General features: G+C 41.5%; 1 protein-coding gene across 4 annotated transcripts; it reads left to right on the forward strand.

Moving 5' to 3' along the window:
• Window positions 1-500: 500 nt before the first annotated feature.
• LOC121931009 (protein mono-ADP-ribosyltransferase PARP12-like) lies at window positions 501-22885 on the forward strand. 4 transcript variants are annotated; one of them, XM_042468132.1, is made up of 8 exons: window positions 501-914; window positions 4644-4852; window positions 7728-7851; window positions 10361-10457; window positions 14285-14366; window positions 16184-16314; window positions 17501-17652; window positions 20376-22885. In XM_042468132.1, exons 2-8 carry the CDS (start codon window positions 4757-4759, stop codon window positions 20381-20383), a joined length of 690 nt encoding a protein of 229 aa, XP_042324066.1. In that variant the 5' UTR covers window positions 501-914; window positions 4644-4756; the 3' UTR covers window positions 20384-22885. The 4 variants fall into 4 exon arrangements, with proteins under 4 accessions (XP_042324066.1, XP_042324065.1, XP_042324063.1 ...); XM_042468131.1 differs by lacking the exon at window positions 20376-22885 and adding an exon at window positions 18958-19542 and having other exon boundaries at window positions 502-914; window positions 16184-16299; XM_042468129.1 differs by lacking the exon at window positions 20376-22885 and adding an exon at window positions 18958-19542 and having other exon boundaries at window positions 504-914.
• The last annotated feature ends 1248 nt before the right edge of the window (window positions 22886-24133 follow it).

Genomic DNA, 24133 nt, shown 5'->3' on the forward strand with positions numbered 1-24133 from the left:
TTCCACGGCCAAGCAGGGAATCTGCTCATATGAGGCCTTTATTTAACTGGCAAGAGACTGTGAAACTATACAGCCACCACTCCCACCGTCCTGGGTACTGCACAGCCCTAGCCTAAACTGTCCAGCTGCCTTTAGGTGTTGTGTGGAGGACCCTATCCCATTGGCAAAGTTGAAGTAAAGTTCAACTGCTATGCACACAGAATGGGGAGAGAGTACCACTTTCTCTTTCACTGCAGGCAGTAGAATGTCTTGGGATGGTTCAGCTGACATGTCTTTTCTGTCCAGCTCAGAATGACAGTTGCCCAGGAAGAAGGAATGACTGTTCAACCCATTTTGGAAATTAAATGCCTTTTAAAATGTCCAGATCCCAGCCAATGGCAAGGTTTGTATACAAGGTTTTTCTGGTACTGGGCAAAGAAGGAGAGTGAAAAGGGTTAATCTGAGTATATATTTGACTCAGAGGCAGGTGACTCCTCAGTTAATTATCCAGCCAGGAAAGATCCAAGGGTGAGGCTTTTTCAGGAGGGAGGGATGAGTGCAGAGTGGTCAGATGGGACAGAGTCAAAGCTTGGCTGATTTGTTTTCTATGCCTTAGTAAAGTTTAGCTTCAAAGAGAGGAAGAGGTTAGGACTGGGATAGCTCTGTGTTGTGAAAGAAGCTTTCCATCAGAAGTTGAGACACGCTAGCAAACACGTACTTTTTGAGAACTTTTTCTTACTTTGGTTCTCTTTGCGTAACATTTTTATTATTGCTTTTATTTATTTATTATTGCCTCAGATCATATCTGGCATGGTATCTTATGTGATTTTGGACCCTGAAGATGTCTTGAGTGCCATAGAATTGTTGTAGTTCCGTGTTTTGTTTTGTTTTTTGTATGAGAATTCCTACAGAGCTTCCCTAGCAAACAATAAAAGGTAAGTGAATAAAGGAAACCTACTCCTATTTCCCCCATAAGGTTTGTTTACCAATGGGGCTTTGGTCATGGGAGGAGTTCTGGAGATAATATGAATTGTTTTTATGACAATCTTGCATAATTGGCTTCGCTGAAATGCTTTTATCTCTGGGTAGTTCCATGCAGAAGTGGAATCCTCTTATAGTTGCATTGTCAGTATCTCTTTCCCAAAGGTTATCACCAAATAGGGTTGGAGGTAGGAATGGAAGTACTTGTCTCTTTTGCTGAAGAAATTTGTGAATGCTTAGATCTTTTTGTTCAAGAATAACTGAAATGAAAAATTGTCCCCTCTTTGGCCTCTTTGCACCAATTTCAACAGCTACAGATCATCCCAGCAAGGAGAGGACTGTGCTTTCCTTGCTTGACAATTAGGTGTTAAAGATGCAGTGGTTTTATGAGCGAGAGATGGAAAGTCCTATAAAAAAAATTCATGGGGTCCCTATAAGTTGACAGGAAATTTGAAGAAACACACACATATCAGACTGCTAATTCAGTGTCATCCATCCAGATGCATAGAAAACCAGAGCATAGAAAACCATGACTAAGTGTAAAGTGAATTAAAGCCAGAGTTTTCAGAGTAAAGGACTCAAAGCCCTGATTCTGGATGGATGACTTTTATTCATTTCGGCTTCTGCCACTGAATGGGACCTACAATAAAATATATATTATCAGGACTGTTATGTTCTGTATTTCTAATGTGAGACTCAGTTCTATGGTTACTGCTGGGATGACAATACCATGCTAATTGTCATTGTTCCATCATAAGAAATCAATCCTGGGATTTGTAGTTTGGTAAGAAACTGAGAAGTCTATTAGAAAGCATTAATCCATTCTTCTGAACTGTAATTCTTAGGGGAGCCTGGATGCATGTCTACACTATTGAATTAATTTAATTTAATTTTCATTAGGAGCCAGCATGGTATAGTGGTTTGAGCATTGGACTATGACTATAGAGACAAGGGTTCAAATCCCCACTTGGTTGATGGAAACCCCATGATAGGTTCCCCTTACAGTCACCCTAAGTTGGAAATGGCTTGAAGGCACACAAGAGCAGCAACAAATCTAAAGTCCTTTTTGTTTCAAAACATCAAATTACACATCCCAGAATTCCATAGAGTAAAACCTTGAAAATTACAGAGGTGTGAGATGGCTTATAGTAGTGTAGTATAGATACTCGTTTTATTCCATTCTGTGCCACACAACCTGACTTTCAGCCCCTCTCCACAGTCAATCACCAGTCCATGGCTATTTAAAATGTTAAGACCTCATGGGACTATTATGAGCTGTTATAAAAGGATTTTGTAAAAAAATCTCCAAACCTTGGAGTCTGCTAATATCTTGTGAAGCCATTCTGTCTGCGGCACTCTAACAGTGTCTGCTATTGCCCTTAACATTAGGAGTGGAGGGAATGAAAGAGTCCTATATTAAATGTTAGAGGTGGAGAAAAAACCTTTCTTGTGTTTCCTTGTTGTCTCAGGGGAAAGTAAGGATCAAGCCAGTTCAGAAAAGAGACCCTCTTCAAATGTTTGAGAAGCGTGGCCAGGAGTGAAGATTTAGTGGAAACTGAAAGCTACTTTAAGAGGCAAAGTCTAAGAGCATTTACAACAGAGATAAAGGGCCTTTAACCTGTGACTGATACAGGGATGTTTTCCTGGAGTACATGCAGTTTTTAGAACTTTGTTGTTGTTTTTCCAATGGAAAATCTCAATGTACTGCATTGTAAGAGACTTTTATTTTAAAAATAAAAAGTAACTGAAAACAACAACAACAACAACAGTACATATAGTTCTTAGAATGTTGTTTTTGAAGTGGGAAATCTCAATATACTGTACATAAGATACTTTTATTTTAAAAATAAGAAGTAACTGGAAAAGAGAAATGTGCATGGTAAAGTGGAAGTTAGTAGCAAAAGAGGAAGACCACATTACATGGTCTAACTGACTGGGCTCCAGAGTGAGACATAACATGGCTCTGGCTTTTCTATCTTCTTCAATTACATCCCAGAGTCCTTCTCTTATTATGACTGCCTCAGCATAGACAGCCCATTGGCTGTAATTGGAGTCATTTAATTTTGGGAACTTCATGAAATCCATGCTGGCAACAAAACAAACAAATGCTCGGCCTTCACAGCCTCCCACAGCTCTCACTATCTGCTGAATATAAGAAGATGGCTGGCAGCTCAATTCCTTAACTCTCCGGCTCTCAAACAGTTTTAGCTGTTCTTCTGGATAACTGCTCACAAAACAGCTTCTCACTCAGATGCACAGGCAGATCCTGAGGCACACACTGGACCCATAACCCTTGTTAAAATGCTTTTGATGTTGTTACGCAGCGCGTGAGGCAACACGTCAACGTATGGCACCCGGATCACCACCTTCATGACTGTAGTCAGTAGCTTGTGAGCTGGAGAAACACCTGTCACTTTCTCAATAAGCAAAGAGACACAAATGAATTAATTCAATAAAAGAAGCCATGACCCTGAGTCTACAAGACCTGAGCAGGGCTATTTGATTATCAGGGATCATGGAGATCTCTCATTCATAGGGTCACCATAAATCAAAGCCAACTTGACTGGAAACAGCATCAAAATAAAGTGTTGTTGGGTTGCAACTCCCATAATCTCTCACCATTGGCTATACTGGCTAGGAATGACAAATGAATTGCAGTCCTACAATATATTGGGGGGGGGGGGGTCCAGTGGCAGAATAGCTTTTTTCCAAAACTCATTTGGAAAAAAACGAATGTATGTAGATTACTGCTAACTATGAGGCTGAGAATGGGCAGGTGCAGCTCCCAAACCCTTGAAGGTTGACCACTCCTTTTGGGAGAAAGGTGGGATATAAATAAAATACTGTACATATAGAAATATAATGCACATATAAATAAAATGGAAGACTCTGTGGGGCACTGTGAAGGGAATATTCCTTCACCTTATTTCTTGTCCTTAAGATGGCAGTCCTATGGGATTTTCAAATCCCACCGCTGCCACCAAATTATATATGAGGCACACCAAAGATTTTAAACTATAGATAGAATTGCTGTGTTTAACATCACCATGAGCCAAGTGATGTTTGCAATAAAAATAAAGGTTTATTGAAATACAGAATGGAATAAATATAGCTTATTGTCAAAGCTTGCAATAATATAAATAAATAACTGGTGTTGTCAAATCACCTTTTTGTATACAAGCCCACAGGCTATTAACAACAATAAAGGTATGCAACACAGCCCTCTTTTTTCTAGAGCCTGTTTGCGACCCAAGTCCTTTCCTTTGGATTCAAGAGAATCCCAATTTCAAGTCCCCTCAGGACTCCTAACAACCCCTAGCCCTCACAAGTCCCAGCCCACATTCTATGGGCTGATCTTCAGCTGCCTTCTGTTTCGTCAGCTTGATGTTCTATTCACCACAGCCCCCCATGTAAGATCACCAATAGAGGTTGGGTTGCAGTGGAAAGAAGGCATTTGAGTTTATCATTGTTATTGAACAACCTAGCATATCTATGATACAAGAATATGTAAGTGGGGAATGTGTGTCACTCTAAAGATGTTACTAAACTGCAGCTTCTATAATCATGGTCCCTGCTGGCTGGGGGCTTTGGGAACAATGGTCCAAAATAATAACTTTTCTAGACTCCAGGAACTGTCTGACTTTCAATGCAGGGGACAACAAATGTCTAACTTCTCATTTCAGGTTAAAGTTGGAATCCATCCTTTCCCTGTCTCCTCTAGGCCATTTGCTTTCTGAAATGTGAGAAATCTTCAGAAGATGAATGGAGCTAGCAGAAACATCTGACTATCCTCTGTATGACAGTGGCCATGCGCTTAGACTCAATCATCAGAATAGAATTTATCTGGTATTGGTTGGATGAAAAAGGCAGGTGGATTGAATATGGAAAAAGGGTAAGCTACTTTCTCCCTACTGTTCAACCCTTAGATGATGAACAACATCCAGGTGTTTATTACTGAGAATTAAAGTGCATGGCACATTAAAAAAAGTAGTTAAGCTTTGTTTTCTTCCTTTTAAAAATACCTTAATGTATGCTGGAGGAATGGCAAAAAGACACATCAGTTAACAACCAATACAGAAGAATAGGCTGCAAATAACAATGTACAGTCAGCTGTCCATATCCACAGGTTCTTCATCCATGGATTCAACCATTATTGCTTCAAAATATTTTTAAATAATAATCCAAAAAGCAAACCTTGGGCCCATTCCCATTTACCTTTTCATCTGATTCCTGAACCAATTCCTGAAACCGGTTCAGCAAACACAGTAGTTCCCACTATGTTTGCACCAGTTTCAGGATTCAGTTCAGGAATCGGCTTGCCTGTTTTGACAGCCTGGCTGCCCCAGCCTCTCTGGCCATGGCTCCCTCCCTCCCTCCCTCCCTCCCTCTACCTGCCTGCCTGGCTGCTGGGGGCCTGGCTGTGACAGCAGCTGTCAGGGCTTGGTGCTGGCTATCTCCTCCTCCTCCATGGGATCTGGCCATGGATCCTTCTCTTTCCCCTTCTCCATCCTGGTAGGCCTACTTACAGGCAGAAGGAGAGAGCCAGGCATGGAGGACGGGCGCCAGATCCTTCACCGCCACCTGCCACAGCTTGCCTTCGTCCTTCCCGCGGCAGCTGCGGTGGGTGTCGGGGCTCATTGGACATACCTCCGGCGTGCCTCCATCCTCCAGCAGCTCCTGGGGGACAGAGGCATGCTGGAAGCACATCCAACAAGCCTTGACAGCTGCCACTGCCGCCACAGGAAGGAAGGAGGCAAGCCGCAGCAGGTGGCAACCAAGGATTCACCCCCCGTCCTCCGTGCTTGGCTCTCTCCTTCTGCCCTGGCCCCCTTCTAAGGTAGGCCTACTGGGGTAGAGAAGGAAAAGGAGGCCAGGCAGTGGAGAAGCTGTGTGGATCCCACATAGGAGGACAACAACTGGAGGAGGAGAGGAAGGAAGGAAGGAGGTAGGTATGGCTGGGGCAGAGATGGGCTACTAGGGTAGATTTGAATCCACCGTGGGTTCCCACTGGGCTGAATTGATTTATTCTCAAATAAATCGATTTAGCCCAAAAAGGAGCAGAAAAACCCAGCTCCTTTTGGACACGGGTTAAATGGGGGAAAACCTTGCCCCCCCCCCATTGTTGAATCAGTACCAAACCGATTTCCAAGTGGGAACCATAGTTGTTTAAATCAGATCGTGATTCAACATGTTTAAACCATAGTGGGAATGGGCCCCTTGGCTTTGCCATTTTATATAAGGCAGTAGTTTCCAAACGGGGAGCAGAACCCTCAGGTGTGTGCAAGAGTTGGACAGGGGTGTGTGTGCAAAACTTGGAGACTATGTTCCTTCCTTTTCTTCCCCTTCCCAAACTTTTTTATCTTAAAATTTACACTTGCATTGAATTAAATACTGAATTTACTTAAATAAAACTGTTATAACCTGAACTACGTTATTTCCTTATAAAATGTTAAAATGTGAATATACATGAATATGTGAATGTAATTCATATACACTTGTGGGCTCTTTCCGGCTACATGCCCATTGTGCTATTAACTCTCTTGACAACATCCTATGTAATTTTGTGGTTTTTGTATTGGGAATTCTCAGCAATAGTTGTGAGGCACCAGACTAAAGACCCCAGGATTCTATAGGAGGCAGCCATAGAAGTTACAGTTGAATTATAGTGCTTTAACTGTGTAGTAGGAAAGGTCCCTGTATCATATTAAAACATTGTGCAAACACTGGCAAACCACCAGACAGTGGTGTTATGGAGAAGATGACTACAGGACTGATCAACCAGGAAGGTCAGATTAAACCGTGGTGGTTTAAATGTTCTGTACATGTGTGAAATGGTCTTGTGGGTTGCACTTTTAGACACAGGGTGGGGTGGGAGTTTAACAGAAGATGTTGATGACCATTTTTGTTTTGTGTTACATCTTTTCAGTTGTAGGTCTGTGGATAGAGGCTTTCATGGTATTTTCTGATGGTAACTAAGCCTGTCATCTGCCCTTCAGGAGTTGCCACTCCTCCTTCTTCTTCTGTTTCTTGCCCTTTTGGATGGCAAACACACAGAAGGTACCATTAGACAAATTAGGTGACCCATATGGCCAATACCAGTTGACTTCTATTCAGTAGAAGTCTGTGAATGCAGCATTGTTACAGCAAGGAAAAAGAAGCTTATTAGCAAGCTCCTCAAATACCAACTCATAGCTGGTGAGGCTGAATACTAGTGCCTTATATGTCATGGTGCATTGAATCCACTCAGTTATATTACATACTTTAAAGGAGCTATGCAAGGAGCTGAATCTTGACTATGAAATAGATTCAGCATGTTAGATTGCTCCTTTAAAGGCTGGAGGAAAATCCAGAGTGGATTCTCCATACCCCTGATGTGGTATTGAGTGGCTGATGATGATGAGAATAAGGTACAAAGGAGAGAACAGGTAGGTATGGTGGAAAGCTCTGCAGGCCAAGCTTGGGTGGGTGAAAGGAGTTGAAAAATTCCAAAAAGAGAAATGAGGAGCAAATTTGGGGCAAATTTGGAAGTGTAAGTGCTCATCTTGAAAGCCATGTCCTCAAAGAATAAATGTGGATAAAAATGGAACTACCCCTGCATGGGACCTTTTCAACAAACCAATTCTAGCACTTTAAATTGTAAGCCAGCATGATGGGAGATGAAAATATGAAATTGCTAAACGCTGGTATAAAGCCAAATAGGCTAAAGGCCATATGATATGCTCTCTCTCTCTCTCTCTGCCCCCTCCCCAATTATCTGTTTGTTGTAGGGATCAGAGCACAGTGCTGCTGCCACAATAACCTCATTTGAATTGGAAACTGCTTTTCTAGCTGACCACAGAGGTGTTGTTTTCTTCCGTGCTGGTACTCAGTTGTATGAACTAAGTTTTCAAGGTGATATATCATCATCATAATTAGATATGAAAATCTGTGAAAGCAAATATCAAATACATCTAAGATTATTGGTTAGGTTTTTCAGAAGAAAAATCATATTTGTCAGATGTCCATCATTGCCATTAATATGCAGAATCTCTTACTGTTTTTATCAAATACTTTGTTTAGCTGCACTTGTGATCTTTGCTGTTGCCTCCCAACCATGAACATGTTGGTCTGTCAAGTGTTACAAGAGCCTTGTGTTTGGAATTCTAGTGCTGTCTTAACTTGGGTTCCAATTTTGTTTCCATTAAAAATGTTACTTATGGGATAGCACTGTATTTCTAGAGAGAAGGAGGCTATGTTCAAATGTGTGGGCTCACCTTGTACTTGTTGAGTTGAAATGCAGTGGTTTTGCTTTCATAATCTTGGTCTCACTAGAAAGCTGAGGCTCAACTGCTGCCAGAAGAACACAAAGAACACAAAGTTCATCATGGAGATAGGAAAGCTGGCAAATAAATTAAACAACTGGACTAATTAAGTACTTTTAACTTGTAACCTCATTTCAGTTTAAGAAAGAAAAAAGCCAATAATTGACGATAGGGAACAATTAAGAGGCTATTCATCAACAGTCTGCTAGCCACACTTAGGGTTGCCATAGGTCAGGACCTCCAAACCGGGACAAATGTAGGACAAAATTTTCAAATGTAGGACACATTTTTTGTGTGTGTGTCCTACATTTGAATAGGAGCCTTGCTGAGGGGAGGCTTTCCCTCCCGGCCTGGGCTCTGGCCTCGCAGCAGCAGCAGTGACACCGGAGCTCGAGCGGGGAGGGAATCCTCCCTTCAGGGAGGCTTTCCCCCCTGGCCTGAGCCCCAGCTTCGTTGCGGCAGCGGCGGGGCGGGGCTAAGGCGGGGAGGGAATCCTTCCTTTAGGGAGGCTTTCCCTCCCGACCTGAGTCCCGGCTTCACTGCGGCGGCGGCGGGGCTAAGGCGGGGAGGGAATCCTCCCTTCAGGAAGGCTTTCCCTCCCGACCTGAGTCCCGGCTTCACTGTGGCGGCGGCGGGGCTAAGGCGGGGAGGGAATCCTCCCTTCAGGGAGGTTTCCCCCCCCGGCCTGGGCCCCGGCTTTGCTGCAGCGGGGGCAGAGCTTGAGTGGGGAGGGAATCCTCCCTTCAGGGAGGCTTTCCCTCCCGGTCTGGGCTCTGGCCTCGCTGCAGCGGCGGCGACACCAGAGCTCGAGCGGGGAGGGAATCCTCCCCTCAGCCCAGGGGCGGGGCCAAACTGAGGCAGGACCGTGTGGACCCGCCCAAAACCGGGAAAGTCCCACCCACAGGCAGGATATGGCAAGCCTAGCCACACTGAAATGGAAGCAATAAAAAAGACAGAAGTTGCAACTGGAAACATCTAGTTTAAAGACACAGTAGCCCTAAAAGACACCAATGGTTCTTGTCTTCTCTACACTTGAAAAATTGATTTTTAAGGAAATGGAAAACTTAAATTGCCACAAGTCATGTCTGAGGGAACAAGCCAACGTTTGCCTTAATTTTCTATTCAGGAGAGACATTCAGCCCCTATTTCTTGAACTGGAGAACAAACTTGTTTGTTACAGTGCCTCATCCCATGCATCTTTGTGTTGTTAGATTGGGAGTCATCTGAATTCTGAGTACAGTCAGCATTCCATATCCACAGATTCTGCATCCATGGATTCAACCATCCATGGCTTGAAAATATTTTAAAAGATAATTCCAAAAAGCAAAACTTGATTTTGCTATTTTATATAAAGGACACCATATTATTATTACACTGTATATAATGGGACTTGAGCATCCATGGATTTTGGTATCCACAGGAGGGCCTGGAACAAAACCCCAGTGGAACCAAAGGCCCACTGTATATACAAACTTGCTATGATGTTTTGATAGTGATGTGTCAATCTGGCAGACATCCCAGAAGAAGCTCTTGGTGTGTTTGGATGCAAGACAACTTTCTTCTGTGGATTTTCTGGGGGTATATGAAGAAAGAGAGAGGGAAATGAATTATCAAAAGTAGACTGGAGGCTGTACAGTATTATGTAAAACGTCCAGCACCTGTACTGTTCTATTGTAGTGTAGAACTGAAAATCCCATAATCACTACAATTGGCTGTCCTAGTTAGGGGCTTCAGGGAATTAAAGTCCAAAAATTAATTCCTCTGAGCTCTGCTCTGTATCTTTGTTGAGATTATAGATGAATGTTTAGTTGGGGTGTATTCACACTGCATAATTGTAGTAGCTTGATTCCACTTTAACTGCCATGGCCCTGGAATTTGTAGGTTGTCAAGGTACTCAGAATTCTCTTGTCCAGTCCTCTGAATGACAACATCAGGACTCTCTGAAGAGAATTCTAAATACCACACACAACTACATATCCCAGGATTACATAACATGGAACCGTAGCAGTTATAGTGGTACTAAATTCCTAAAGCTGGGTAGTCTGGATACACCCTTGTGCTTGGAGACAGGCTATTTTAACATTACTGTTTTCCTCTAGAGATGGTTCAGAGAAATGTCTATTATCAAACCAAGAGAAGAGTCTCCAGATGGCCTCGAATTATCTTCTTTGGAGGTGGCCAGGAATGCGACAAAGGGTATTGGATACTTTTCTATTATAAAGCATACATGTCCTGTTCTGTTCTCATCTGTCTTTGTGATCAGCTGTACTGTTTGCATGTGGATATTTTAAGATCTTTTAAAAGCTGTTCTGCTTTATTGTTTCACTTTGGATTTTTAGGTCAGTTATGAACCACCTTGCATGTCCTATATTGAAGCAGAAAAGTGGGAAGGGAGTAGCTTTAATTAAAGTGATCAAATAAGTAGAGATCTATGTATATTGTGGATGCACAGGAAGGAAACCTTTGTGCACCTACAATTCAGCAAAGAGTTACCCATGTGCATATCCAATGTGAATGCAAGCATGCATCTGTGGGTATATCCCTATGCTTATCAGGGTCACACAGTTGGACGCCTCCTTTTATGCCCCTGTATAGAACCACCTTATTTTTAATGCTCACATGGGGCGAAGGTTTTTTATTTTAAAAGACATAAGCCAGATTGAGGGACAAGTTAAAATCTTTCCATCTTTGGATGCTTATTCCAATTTGGACTGCAGCCAAATACGCTTTAAATTTTTTTAAAAAATGATATTTAGCTGCATGCAGTGTGTTCAGTGTAGTGTGTACTGTGACAGGGGGGATAGGAAACATCTGCCGAGTCCCCCTGTCCTCTTGTCCTCTGTTTAGCTGAATGTTTTTAAAGCAAATATGAGCATTGGGAGGATGAGGAGAAAGATGGCTGGAGAATCACAGACTTTCAGTGTCAGGATGCACCAGTGTGTCTATGGTAAGCTTTGCAATAAAGCTGGAGCTGGGAAGCGGTAGGATTCTGCTCTACTTCATTGTACTGTAGCTGCATTTGTCTACCTGCAGCAAAAAGTGACAGGAGCATAGAGGAATGCTATGTCACTATTGCACTAGTTGCTAAGATTGTCAGACAGCGTCACGTGACATCACCATAATCACATCATTATCAGGTGACTAAAGAGGAACTCTAGCGCTGCTTTTCATTCATGGGAGTTTCCTGCAAATTAAAAGCAGTTCTAGAGTTCCTCTTTATTTACCTGATAATGATGGGATTATGGCAACGTCATGCAATGTCGTCTGATTATCTTAGCACATTAGCATGATAGTGATGGGAGCATCCCACTACACTTCCATCACCTTTTGCCATGTGATAAAATCCTGTGTTATGTTTTAATTTTTTATATGTTTTAATGTTAACTTTATATTGTTTTAATTAGATGATTTTAACTGTTTTTAAATTTTACTGTGAAGTTTAAAAAATATATTTTTATCTTGTGAGCCACCTTGGGTCCCTTTCTAAAAGAAAGGTGGCATAAAAATGAAATAAATAAATAAAATAAAATAAAGTAGGTGCTACACGGGAATGATTCATTATGGAAATTCCAATTACTTCTATGTATCAACAATTAATGCTATTGTGAATTATCTTAATCAGGAACTGTTTTTGTATTGTTAAGAGACAATAATGTTATGGTTTAGGAACTGAAATTTCCATAATTGATAATTCTTGTATGGTGCCTAGTTTATAGGTGGATTTACATGGAAGGCCTCTCTATACTATTTACCCAGATAACAACAACAACAATAATATTTATTTTTAGCCCGCCTCTCCCTGAAGATTGAGGCAGGTTAGAATATAAGTTAATAAAATACATAATACAATATAATATAATGGATAGTGTTGTTATAATTGGTACAGTTGCACAGATACACTACATGTTGCATACAGTATAGTGCTACATATATGTCTTCATCTGTGTTTTCCATAATTTCATCATCATCTTCTTCATTCTCGCATAGCAACTTATTCCAAGATTTGACAATTGTCTAATCCTTAACATCACTCCAAGCCCTTGCAACCCAATAAGCAACATCCTTTACATTGGTGCATTTCAGTCTTTAAATCATGTCTTGCCCTTCCTCAGTTTCTTCTATCAGTGTTGACAGCAACTTCCTGTGATAGTTCTTTTTTAGCGTTTCTAAAACGCCCTGATCCATTGGTTGGCATATGGGGGTGACATTAGGTGGGAGAAACATAGTCTTAATGTTCCCATCTTGAAGCTCCTCTGCATCAGGGTGTGTCAAGGCATTGTCTAGCAACAAAACTGCTTTTCTGGGACAGTCATTGTCTTTCAAAATATCTCTGTGGAAGGAACAAATTCTTTAAAAAAAAATCTTTGAAAATTTCTCTGCTCATCCACGCACTTTTTTGACTGTAGTACTTCACAGAAAGAGTGGTCTTTGAGATGTTTTTAAAAGCTCTTGGATTTTTGGACACCCCAATCAGTACAAGGTCCATTTTGAGGGTTGCAGATGCATTGCTGCATGCTAAAATTGTCAGCCTTTCTTTACTACGCTTGTAGCCTGGGGCTGCTGCTTCAGGTCTGGATGCAAGGCTCTTACTGGGTAACAGTTTGTAATTGAGGCCGGTCTCATCACAATTAAATATCTGATCATCCGTTAGGCTTTCAGTTTCAACAAGGTCTAGAAATTTTTTCTTGAATGCTTTCATTTCTTCAAAATCAGAAGATAGTTTCTCTCCACAAAGACATAACTGACGGACTCCGTAACGTTTTTTCCACCTGTCAAGCCAACCAACATTGGTTGTAAAACCTGGGTCCCCTTTATCAAATTCCTTTCAAAAGTGCAATGCTTTTTGCTGTAAAATAAGCCCTGAAATAGGCACACCTTTGTCTCTGAACTGCAGAAACAAACATACAAAGCTTCACTGACCTTTTCATAGATACACTTTTTAATGTTTTCCTCTCTTTCACGGCCTCATCAGTTAATCTGGAGGAACACCATTTCTCTATCTCCACTCGGTTCCTTCTCCAGTTTCCTACAGTTACCCTTCCAACGCCATAGTCATCTGCTACCTTCTGCAATGTTTCTCCATTGTCCAGTCTCTTGTTTGCCTCAAGTTTCTGCTCCAGTGATACAACAACCTTCTTCCTTTTCATTGCAGTGCTTGGGGATGTGCTTGGGGACCTGGAGGTTGCCATGCTTTAGGCTGCGCTAGGGGCCTAGTGGCGCTCTGGGCCTGGTGGTGCTTTGGGCCTGGTGGTGCTCTGGGCCTGGTGGTGCTGCTCACTGCCACCGCCAACAACGCTGCTGTGGGGCTTGGGGCCTGGTGGTGGTAGTGCTGCTTACCGCTGCGCTCGGGGCCTGGTGGTGGTGGCCGCCTCCACACTTGCGGCCTGGTGGTGGTGGCGCTTGGGGCCACCGCCTCCACACTTGCGGCCTGGTGGTGGTGGCGCTTGGGGCCGCGCTCGAGGCCACCACCTCCACGCTTACTGCGCTTGGGGCCTGCTGTGCTTGGGGCCTGATGCTGCTCACTGCCGCGCTTGGAGCCCTTTCTGGCTGGGGGCGTGGTAAGGGCTCCAAGCCATGCCCCCAGCCAGAAATTATTTCTGCAGTGTGTTTAGGAGCTTTATCTTGACCCAGAACAGTTCTGGTCTAGTGTTTACATGAATCCAGGTTTGAAATGAGGACAGACTTATCCGACGTTGGATAATCCAGAATGTCGGATTACTGAAAGTTGGATAAACGAGACTCTACTGTAGAGACTTAATTTTTACTGGGGTTTAGCCCTCATATTCATCATCAGTTATAAAGTGAAGTAAATTCTGGTGTTTTGTCTTTCATATTAAAGATGTTTTGCCAGACCCTCAGAAGTATGAGATGATGGCTAGGACAAACATCAGTGGTTACTTTTCTTTCAAGTGTTAACTTAAATCAATGTGACCGTTAAAAAAAATCACTGATATTTTGAGAAAAGGCAATGTATCTACTTGCTATTGGATCACTATTTGGGTTTTTTTGTTTCCTGTTTGCAGCCATCACTTTGAATCTTCTCTTCCAGTCCATGTGTTTCCTTCAAGCTGGGACCAGTCAGCGTTGCCTAACTTGGGCTATAAGGTATTTGGCTTTGTTTCTCCACTCCATGTAGAAGTAGCAGCTGCTTCCTCAGAGTTACCAATAGTAGTCCTTTAGAAGTTGAGGAGCAAGTTGTTGGTAGTATGGCTCAGAGGCTTGCCATCGGTAGTGCTTGGCTACTTCCTACTTCCAAAAAAGTCAAGCACTGTGTAGCTGCTGTAGCTGTTAATGTAAATGCCACTCAGGAATGGAGGATAAAATTGGAATTTAATAGTAGTAAAGTGAACATAATTGATGTTTTGAGGGGAGAGAGGAAGATAGAGAAGCTAGACTCTTGACATTTATGAAGTTAGAACAAATTATTATTTTTTTCTTTGCTTTTTCTGGTGTAGGCAATATGCTTGCCTTCAGGTAGTGTTAGACTCCAGTTCTGATCAGCACTTGTCAACTGTAGCTAACAATGAGGACAGCATTTGGCAGACCAAAAATTTCTGAATTCAGTGCTATGTTGAATTTATGCTGAATTCAGCACACATGAATACAAGGGCTGATGAAATCCTACCAAGAGAAGAGGAGCCTGAGCTAGATTTTATTCTTTTGTCCAAAACATATAGCAGAAATAATCCAGTTTGAGATAGATTTAACTGCCCTTTCTCTAAAGGGAATTGTAGTTTATTGTAGTACAGTACCAGGGCTCTTTGACAGAGAAGATTAAATGTCTCACAAAACTATAATTCCTAGAACTCCCTAGCATTAGGCAAGGGCAGTTAAACCAGTTTCAAACTGGATTATTTCTGTAGCGTGTTTAGGAGCTTTATCTTGACCCAGAACAGTTCTGGTCTAGTGTTTACATGAATCCAGGTTTGAAATGAGGACAGACTTAGACAAGGCAGGTTTGTGTGCCAAAAGCTTTCAGAGAGCAGTCCAAGAATGCATAAATCTGCAGCTCTGTTTATCTGTAGTTGTATAAATGTGGTGTTAGCGCACTAATATTTTTTTTCTTAAATGTTTCTTCTTGCTTATTTGTAGCCAACTCATTGACCTTTGCTATATTCCTTTTATTTATTTATGGGATTTATATCCTCCCCTTCTCCCACAATGGGATTTAAGGTGGCTGTATAACAGGGGAGGGGTGTATATGGCCCACCAGAGCATAATCTCTCACCTTTGGCTACAGTGGCTAAGGATGATGGGAGTTCTAGTGCAGTCCAACAACATCTGGATGATCACATATTCCCCAATCCTACTGGGAAATGTGTGGGGCAGCAACTAGAACTCCATCTTCAAAATAGATTCAGCACTGTGGATAGCTCCTTTAAAGTTTGGACTAAAAATCTGAGTGGCTTCCCCACTCAGTATTGGAGTAGTGTTGCTGGGTTTTCAAAATAGCAATAAGGATCAGTCAAAATTAATGACATGCCAGGTTAGGAATTAGGAAGCAGCTTTTAACAAGTTTATGTTCTGCTCGAATACCAAATGGAAATATTGATTTCAGTTAACCTAGGCATGTATTTCTCTGCAAAATAAACATATTGTCCACATTTATGAAATAGATATGTGTCCTCATAAAGGGCCCAAGTACAAAAATACAGGAGGGGGGGGGGGGCATCTCATTCAGTCTATGGAAAAGAAAAAGCTTTCCAATCCTCAAATAAGGGACACACTTTATAATAAAGGACACCTGTCAGCCATATAAGGGGCAAGCTTTCTGGTGGTTGAATAAGGGACACCTCTCAGAATAAAAGACACGGGACAATCCTACTAATTACCAACTTCCATGTGGTGTTGACATTGCTACCAAATGTTTCCTGGCCAGAACATGATGTGTGATGATAATAATTGTTCTTGTTTTGTACTAGCTGGTGACAGTCTCCAAGACAACTGGAGAATATCATGAAATCAAAGAATTATTTGAGAACACAATGGAAGGTTATATTATTAACAGACTCCAAAGAATTCAGAATCCTTCTCTCTGGCAAGTTTTTCAGTGGTTGGTATTTGATTTTCATTTTACTCCCAGGGAATGGGAATTGTGGTATGAGAATTGGATTTTGGTAGGATATAATAATATATATATGTTGCAGCTGATAAGCAGTGATGTAGTGTGGCAGATTGCCCTCCTTCATGAAGGCCTGATCATGACAATACTGTCCTCATTTCAGTACCAAGTTAAAATGTGGCTTTTCATTATAGGAAAACTTAAAGATCACGGCCTGACTAGATTATAGAGCTTTGATTCACACACTATGCGCGAGTGCTTGAATAGGCTTGAATTGTTTAGTGTTGGTTTGATGTCTTGTATCCTGCCCAGAGATCATTTGATATGGGACACAGCTGAAATATTGTCCCAATAAACCTCTATCCAATACAGATAAATAATGAAAATGAAGGATAAATTCTATACTCAAGAATCAGGCAGTGGGATACTGGGAGGAAACCTTCAGTCCAGGGCTGATTGATGGTGTCCTTGTCTAGTAGAAGTGCCTATTTACACAATTTTGGGCTTATTAAGGGCAGAGTTTGTATTTTTAATACAGATTATGTGTGGAGATCTGGGAAGCTGCCTTGTACTGTGCCAACTGTTGGTTCATCAAACTTAGTATTGTCTATACAAGACATGAAGGATATCTGTCTCTCTGCACCTGGTGTAGTTCAAATGCAATTGACATAATAGCTTTCAGTTTGCAATGCTGGCTAAGGCTGATGGGAATTGCAGTCCAGCAATGCCAGGAAGCCCATAGGTTGAAACCTTTTACTCATACAGACTAACAAATGTCTCTCAAGAGTTCTAGAAAGTTATGTCTCTTAGACCCTACCTGGAGATGGTAAAGTTTGAACCTTGGATCTTAAATGTAAATGGTGTAATCTGAGTATTGCCCTTATTGGACAAATCAGTTTGTGTACAAATAGGTGGGAGTCGTGTAGCCCTTTAGATGTTACTGGACTGCGAGTTCTAGCAACCTTAGATAACATAGCGAATGGTGAGGAATGCTGATAGCCGCAGTCCAACTCTAAGGTCACAGGATTCCTACCCCATAAGTGTATAAACTGACTATTTTTTTTGTATTGTCCAAGGACTGGAAAAGAAGGTGAGTTATATATTCTTGTTTGCATCAAATCTGACTTGGTGTGTGTGTGTGTGTGTGTGTAGTTTAACTAGATGCTTCTGTTTTTAGGCAAAGAGAACAGATGAAGAAGTTGAGTGGAGGGAAGGAGGTGGATGAAAGACTTCTCTTCCATGGTACTAGCACTTCCCATCTGCACGACATCTGTGCACAGAACTTTGACTGGAGAATTTGTGGGACCCATGGAACACTATATGGAAAAGGTGTGTGTGTGTGCATTCCTAACCCAAAACTAGATCATCACCAAGATTTAATTCCTTCTAGCATGAAAAAATTGAAACTAAAAATTTGTGGGTAACTACAATCTTTAGGGAACATCAATGTTGATTTAATAAAAACAGTAAAAACATAACAGCCCACCCCAACCGGTTGTCTTCTAGATGTGTTGGACTACAATTTTCATCCCGCTTAGCCAAGCTATGCTGGCTGTGTGTGACAGGAATTGTAGTTCAACACTTCTGGAGGACACTAGATTGAGGGGTTTGCTATAAAACACTAACTGGAATATTCAGCTATTGAATAAAGGGGTGTATACTGTTGCTTCTCTACCTTACCTTTTCCAAAGCTTATTCTCCCTGCCCTTATAGTGCCCAGTGAAACCATCAATGCAGCAAAATTATAGGGAGAAAATATAATTAAATGGACTCTAAGGAAAGAATGGTCAAATATTCAGGACAAAATCTCCCCAGCAAATTGAACAGCCTCAAGCCATTATTTTCATTGCCATCCTCTGCATCAGCAGAGGAAGCCTTTCCTCATCTGTGATTTTTCATAAAGTACAAGTGGAAACTAGAAAACAGTTTTTACCAAACATTGAAAAGTCAAAACCAGTTAATGTATTGGTATGAAAAGAAGTTAGTTACATAACAGCTGTCAAATTATGGCTTTCCAAGTGTTCAAGAAGATTCCGCAATAAAATGTTGCAGTGTGAAATGTGCCTGTTAGTTTCAGTCAGCCTGACATTAAATTCTTTGAGGATCATCCAGTTTTCAACTTCTTTCCCCCCATTAGCCAATCAGCATTCTATGGCCACAAAGTATCCCCAGTCTTCAATGTGCTGTTTAGAAACAGACACTTCTACCTGTTTCTTTCCAAATGTTTATATTTATTTATTTGTTAAATTTTTACCGATTTTCTATCCATGCCACAAAGTGCCTAAAGCTCCTCCTTCTGCAAACATTGGTGTTCTCCCAAACCTGCCGATACCGAGAGTTTGGGGGTGGGCATACTTTTGGAGGTTATGCTCTCAGAATCCACCAGATCAGCATGACTAATGGCCATTCTGAGAGGGGTTTACTAGGTGTTATAATTTAAAAAAGTAACTTTCCCAAGCTGAACTGGTATTTTGATCTTGGTTTGGTCTGGTGTTGGTTTTGTATCATAAGCAGTGTTACTCCCCTCAAAACACTGATAACAGAGGGAGTGATAAGAAATCAGAGTCACTCCTGATCCTGGAAGTGATCACCTTTCTAATAAACGTGGCTTGTCTCTTACTCCTTTTCTTTTAGGAAGCTATTTTGCCAGGGATGCCAATTACTCCCATACATATTGCTGCTCGAAAACCCGTGCCAAGACTATGATTGTAGCTAGAGTTCTGGTTGGAGACTATGTCCCAGGAAACAGCACTTACCTTCGCCCTCCATCTAGACCTAAACAATCAGACTGCTTTTACGATAGCTGTGTGGACAGTCTTCTGAATCCTTCCATCTTTGTCATCTTTGAGAAGCATCAGATTTACCCAGCATACATAATTGAATATGAGCAGGTGTCCCATTGTGTAGTCATGTAAAGGCTATTTTCTTTCTTTTTTACTTAAAATATGGATATCGGATTGAGGGGGGGGGGCAGGTTGGACTATAATATGGACTGCAGCATCATTTTACAGAACTTGAAATATTTCTTATTTAAAAGATTTCTTTTTTTACAATTCTGGTTCTTACAAAGATGAAAATGCTACTAAATGGACAACCCAAATCCTCTTCTGAATTATTAGCATTGTTATATACTTTCCAGGAAGATGAGGCTGGTTGCATTTGTTATTGTAGTTGCTGTTTGACCAGAAAATAAATTGGTCCTTTCATAAATCAGTCTAATATGTGAGAAGTGTGTAATGAGTACAAGTGTATAGGCGTAGAAGCAAATCCAGGCCATTTCATGTAGGCTGTTTTGGTCCCAATCATAGGAATATAAAAAGAACAATCCTGGATCAGAGTTGGAAATGATTTTTGGATTACCATTCCCAGAATTCTTTTTGTGCCTATAGAAGAACTAATCTGGCAGCATGGGCACAGCTGCCTTGGCATAGGGGAAAGACCGTGTGACAATGGTCAGAATCCTGCTGTCAGTAACAGATATTCAAGTAACCTGGATTTACATCAGCATACGTGTTTTTGACTTGGGTCATGCATCCCTATTGTGCCAGGCAGTTTTATACCACTGGTACATATTCCCTAGGGAAGTGGTGGCTCAGTGGTGAAGACACTTATGATTGCAAGATCAGCAGTTCAAGGCCCAAGGGTGACTTAAAGGAGTGAGCTCCCATCACTAGTCCCAGCATCTGCGAACCTAAGAGTTCAAAAGCATGTAAAAGTGCAAATAGATAAATAGATACCACTTTGGTGGAAACATAACAGTGTTCTGTGCAGTCATGCTGGCCACATGATCACAGTCATCTTCAGCTTAGTAACAGAGTTGAGCACCACCTCCTACTGTTGTATATGACTAGACAACCTTGTCAAAGGGGAAAGCTTCACTTTTACATATTCCTCAGTCCTCTTAGCGGCTAGGAGAGGACAAGAGGATGCCCAGGCAGCATGCAGCTTTAGTTCTGCAGACAGAAGAAAAGAACAGCCTCCTTATTCCCAGATTTCATGGTATATGTTGCAGTTTTGGGAGGGTTATGGATTTTTTTTTGTCTTCTGTACAGAATTGTAGACAACACTGTCTGGCTTCCCTTCTGCCCTCCCCTGGCTACTAAATGATCATGAGGTCATCTACAGACAATGAGAAGGTGCCTTGGACAGTGTGGGGACAGAAGAGAAGCCTTGAGGAATACACATGAAGCATTATGATTTGTGAGCATTGTACAGATTGGAAGCTAATGCATCCTCTCCTTAGTTCATCCCATCAAACATATGTCCATTAAACATGTTCAAGAACTTCTTTTGAAAGGAGCTGCAGTGTGCATGCAGAGGAACTCTAGAAATGCTGTATATGGCCTATACAGCATTAGGGTAGTGTGATGTTTTTGGCTGGCCTTTGGAAGTGGAACTGGCAACAAAATGTTGCAGTGTATCTGCACACTGAAGGATGAGGAACTCAGGCACTCTCTGACTGTTCAAGCCTCACCTGGTGAACTTAGTTCTCATTTAGCTGGGTTCTTGGGGGTGGGGTGTTGGCTTGCTCCTTTTTTTGTCTTTTTTCAATGCCTTGGGATTCCCCAAACATATTCTTGGGCATAAGAGGACAATAGCAACCATGCTAGATCAGACCAAAGGTCTGTTTCATCCAATGTTCTTTTTTGCTCAGTGACCAAGCTTAAGGGGAGCCCATAAACAGAAAATTAGCATAGCTCTCCGATTTATGTTCCCCAGAAATAGGCACTGAATGGCATATAGCAAGTACATCTAGCAATAGCAAGTACATTTCTATTCTGCTTATCAGTGAACTAGTACTCCCTAAGCAGTTTACAATGTGTAAACTGCCCCCCAAAAGTTGAGTACTTGTTTTACTGACCTACAAAAGGATGAAAGGCTGAATGGACCCTGGAGCCCTGCCTGGGATCGAACTTACAACCAACTGGCATTTAACCACTGAACCACCAAGGCTCCTTGCATTAGAAGTACAGTCACCCCTCCTTTCATGGGAGATACGTTCTGGACCCCCTCGCGAAAATGGAGTTTCACTTTATTCAAGCCCCATTGGCTTGAATATAGGCGTGGGTGCACCCCCATTCTTTACCCCTCTGTTGTCCTTCACATAAGTGATGGTTGCAAGTCCAAAGATTGCGAGAATGGAGGAAGGACTGTATATAGCTTCTAATACTGGCAGAAATGTGCAGCCATCATGGACAGTAGCCATTGGTTGTGTTATCCTCCATAAATGTGTTTGCCACCCTTTTAAAAGGTTTTTGAAAAGGTCCACCTTACCTAGACTGGGAGGCAATCCAACTGCCTCTGCCTTGGCCTCAGAGAGAGAGAAAGAGCAGGCAAAGCTCCAACATGCCTAGTCCCAGAGGGAAATAAAATGCCTTCCCTCCAGCTTAACTGCCACCACCCTGGCCTCAAAGAGAGAGAAGAAGAAGAGGCAGGCACAACTCCATCATGCCTAACCCCAGAGGAGAGATAAGAACTAGCAGGAGCTGCTGGACCTGATCCCCTTTCCCACTGCCATTCCTTTCTCCTTTTCTTCCATGCCTTTTTAGATTGTAAGCCTGAGGGCAGTGAACTGTCTAGTTAACAATTTGTAAGCCAGGGTGTAAATACTCTAAATGAATGAAAATGAAATCATTATTTGCTAGGAGGCATCCTATCATTTGTCTGCAGAGGAAGATATATATATATATATATCTGTTTAAAATCAACTTGTTGCCTAGCTTAAGTGCATGTGTCAGTCTGTACTTTTGTTGGCTAAAGCATTCTCAACCTATGAACAGTTCCTTGCAGTATGGTTTCACATATACTTCAGGTTGTTGGTTGGCAGATGGATGGATACCGGTGATAGTTAACATGAGAGCTGACAGAGCAAAGTCCAGGGGAGCACAACTTCCTGGTGGAATTCAAAATGGGTACCCCCCCCCCCCTGAAAGTTAGCAGCTTTCTCTACTTTTGCAATGGTAACTGATAGAATTAAGCAATAACTGTAGTGGTTCTTTATGGTACCAGAGACCTTAGCTGGACCAAAAAGGCCAGCAGACTTTCAGGGCAGAGTCTCTCCTTCCTGCCTTCATCTAACATGAAGTCATCTGCTATCTGTTCCAAACCACTCTGTACCTCTCTGAGCTTCACTGCAACTAGTATGTAGGAATGCATCTTTCTAATGCTATATTGTTGGGAGCTATATGTTTGTCTTACTTGCTATTTGGGGAGTTGATGGGTAATTAAGGTCCATTAGATTACAAAACACCAGCTCCAGGGGGAGAAGAAAACAGCTTTGGCCTTGTGAACTCTGGCTCCACTATATAACTGGAGATGATTATACTTGTCTCCTTTATAGCTGGCTGGATGTAACTCTAATCCAGAAGAAATAATTCTGAAATCCTGTTGAGTCAATAGGATGGAGTAGTGTGACTAATTTTCTCCTCTCAAGTCCAGTGTGAGTGTTGGTGGAGCAACTTTCTCAACAACTGAAACATACTACAGAAAAGTGAAATAGTTTTATAACATGATTTATAGTAATAAGTCCAATGCTATTAAGAGGCCTAGTCCTGAGCATTTATGTGTTACCTTCGACTAAGCTACTAAAACAGCAATGTTTCCGATTCTGTTACTTGTTGGCAGCATGTTATTGCTCTAGGTTTTTGTATTTGTAAAATGTAATCAAGCTTTGCAAAGCACTTCCTAGAAATGAGGAAAATAAACAGTAATTCAGTTGTATGGTTTTGGAGAGGAAAAGAAAATTTTCTCATTTTTCCAAATAAAAAAAGGATCCAAGCACATATTTTATTTTTATTTTTTTAAAAACTCACCATGACACTAATTTTACACAATTTGCTGTGCTATGCTAGAGCTTTCACTTGTACATATTCCCTACTAGCCCTTGTAGTCTGTTTCCAAGAAGCATTTGTTCAAGAGTCAGTCCTGCTTTCACAATGTCCCCTCAAGGAAAGTCTCAGGGATGTCTTACCAGACTAGCATTTCTTACACCAAGTCAAACCCTAAAACAAAACCAAAGCCCTCAGGTAAAATGCAGACTCTTTCTACACTGGTAAATATGTAACTGGCCACCCAGTTTGTGAACCATTTTGTGCCCTGTGTGGAATTAAACAAGGGCCTATGGCCCATACTTGAAAGAAAAAATGCAGCTGATTTGAATTCTTGTCTGATGCATACTTGCATGATGCTGGCATCTTTGCATGTCTTGCTCACCTGTTTTTCAGATATATTAAATATGTCTTAAAATGTGGTCTGAGTTTTTAGAGTTGAATGAGCCAGCCTGTTAGCAATTGTGCAACCAAGAATCAAAATCTGTGTTTCTCTTGTCTTTTGACATGTTACTTGATTATAAGACCTGTTCAATAAATTAATCAATCACATGATTTATCTCAAGCCTTTTCCCCAGAGTGGGACACATGGTGGTTACATTTAAAGTAAAGGAAGCAGACCCCATGGTTAAAGGGACTGTGAATTTTTACTGTAACAAAAGTGGCAAAAATGGAAATTTGGTAGTGAAATAGGCAGCATTGTATCATTTTCTAATAGTTTTACTCTGATGTAGCCAAGAGCAATACAGTGTATGGGTAATTTCCTTGTTAAAGAGAATAAATGTAGACAGCCCACTGGTAATTCTGTAATACACAATCAGGCACTTACAGTCATGGTAAGCATATGCAAACCTAAGACATTTTCCAAGTTCAAAATCTATGCATCGATCCGAGAATTTCTTTGGATTTCTGTACTGAAGACCATAGCTTAGAAGGATTATTTTTTTTTTGGACAATAACCCCAAGAACTCTATGATGGATGC

Source organism: Sceloporus undulatus, chromosome 5 (genome assembly GCF_019175285.1).
Source record: "Sceloporus undulatus isolate JIND9_A2432 ecotype Alabama chromosome 5, SceUnd_v1.1, whole genome shotgun sequence".
Classification (NCBI taxonomy): Eukaryota; Metazoa; Chordata; class Lepidosauria; order Squamata; family Phrynosomatidae; genus Sceloporus; species Sceloporus undulatus.

Bases quoted from the DNA above. Each gene is read 5' to 3' on its own strand.
- LOC121931009 (XM_042468129.1), top strand. From the start codon at position 4,757: ATGACAGTGGCCATGCGCTTAGACTCAATCATCAGAATAGAATTTATC. The intron at 4,853-7,727 runs GTAAGCTACTTT...TGTTTGTTGTAG, and splicing joins GGATTGAATATGGAAAAAGG to GGATCAGAGCACAGTGCTGC. The intron at 14,367-16,183 runs GTATTTGGCTTT...GTTTTGTACTAG, and splicing joins TGCCTAACTTGGGCTATAAG to CTGGTGACAGTCTCCAAGAC.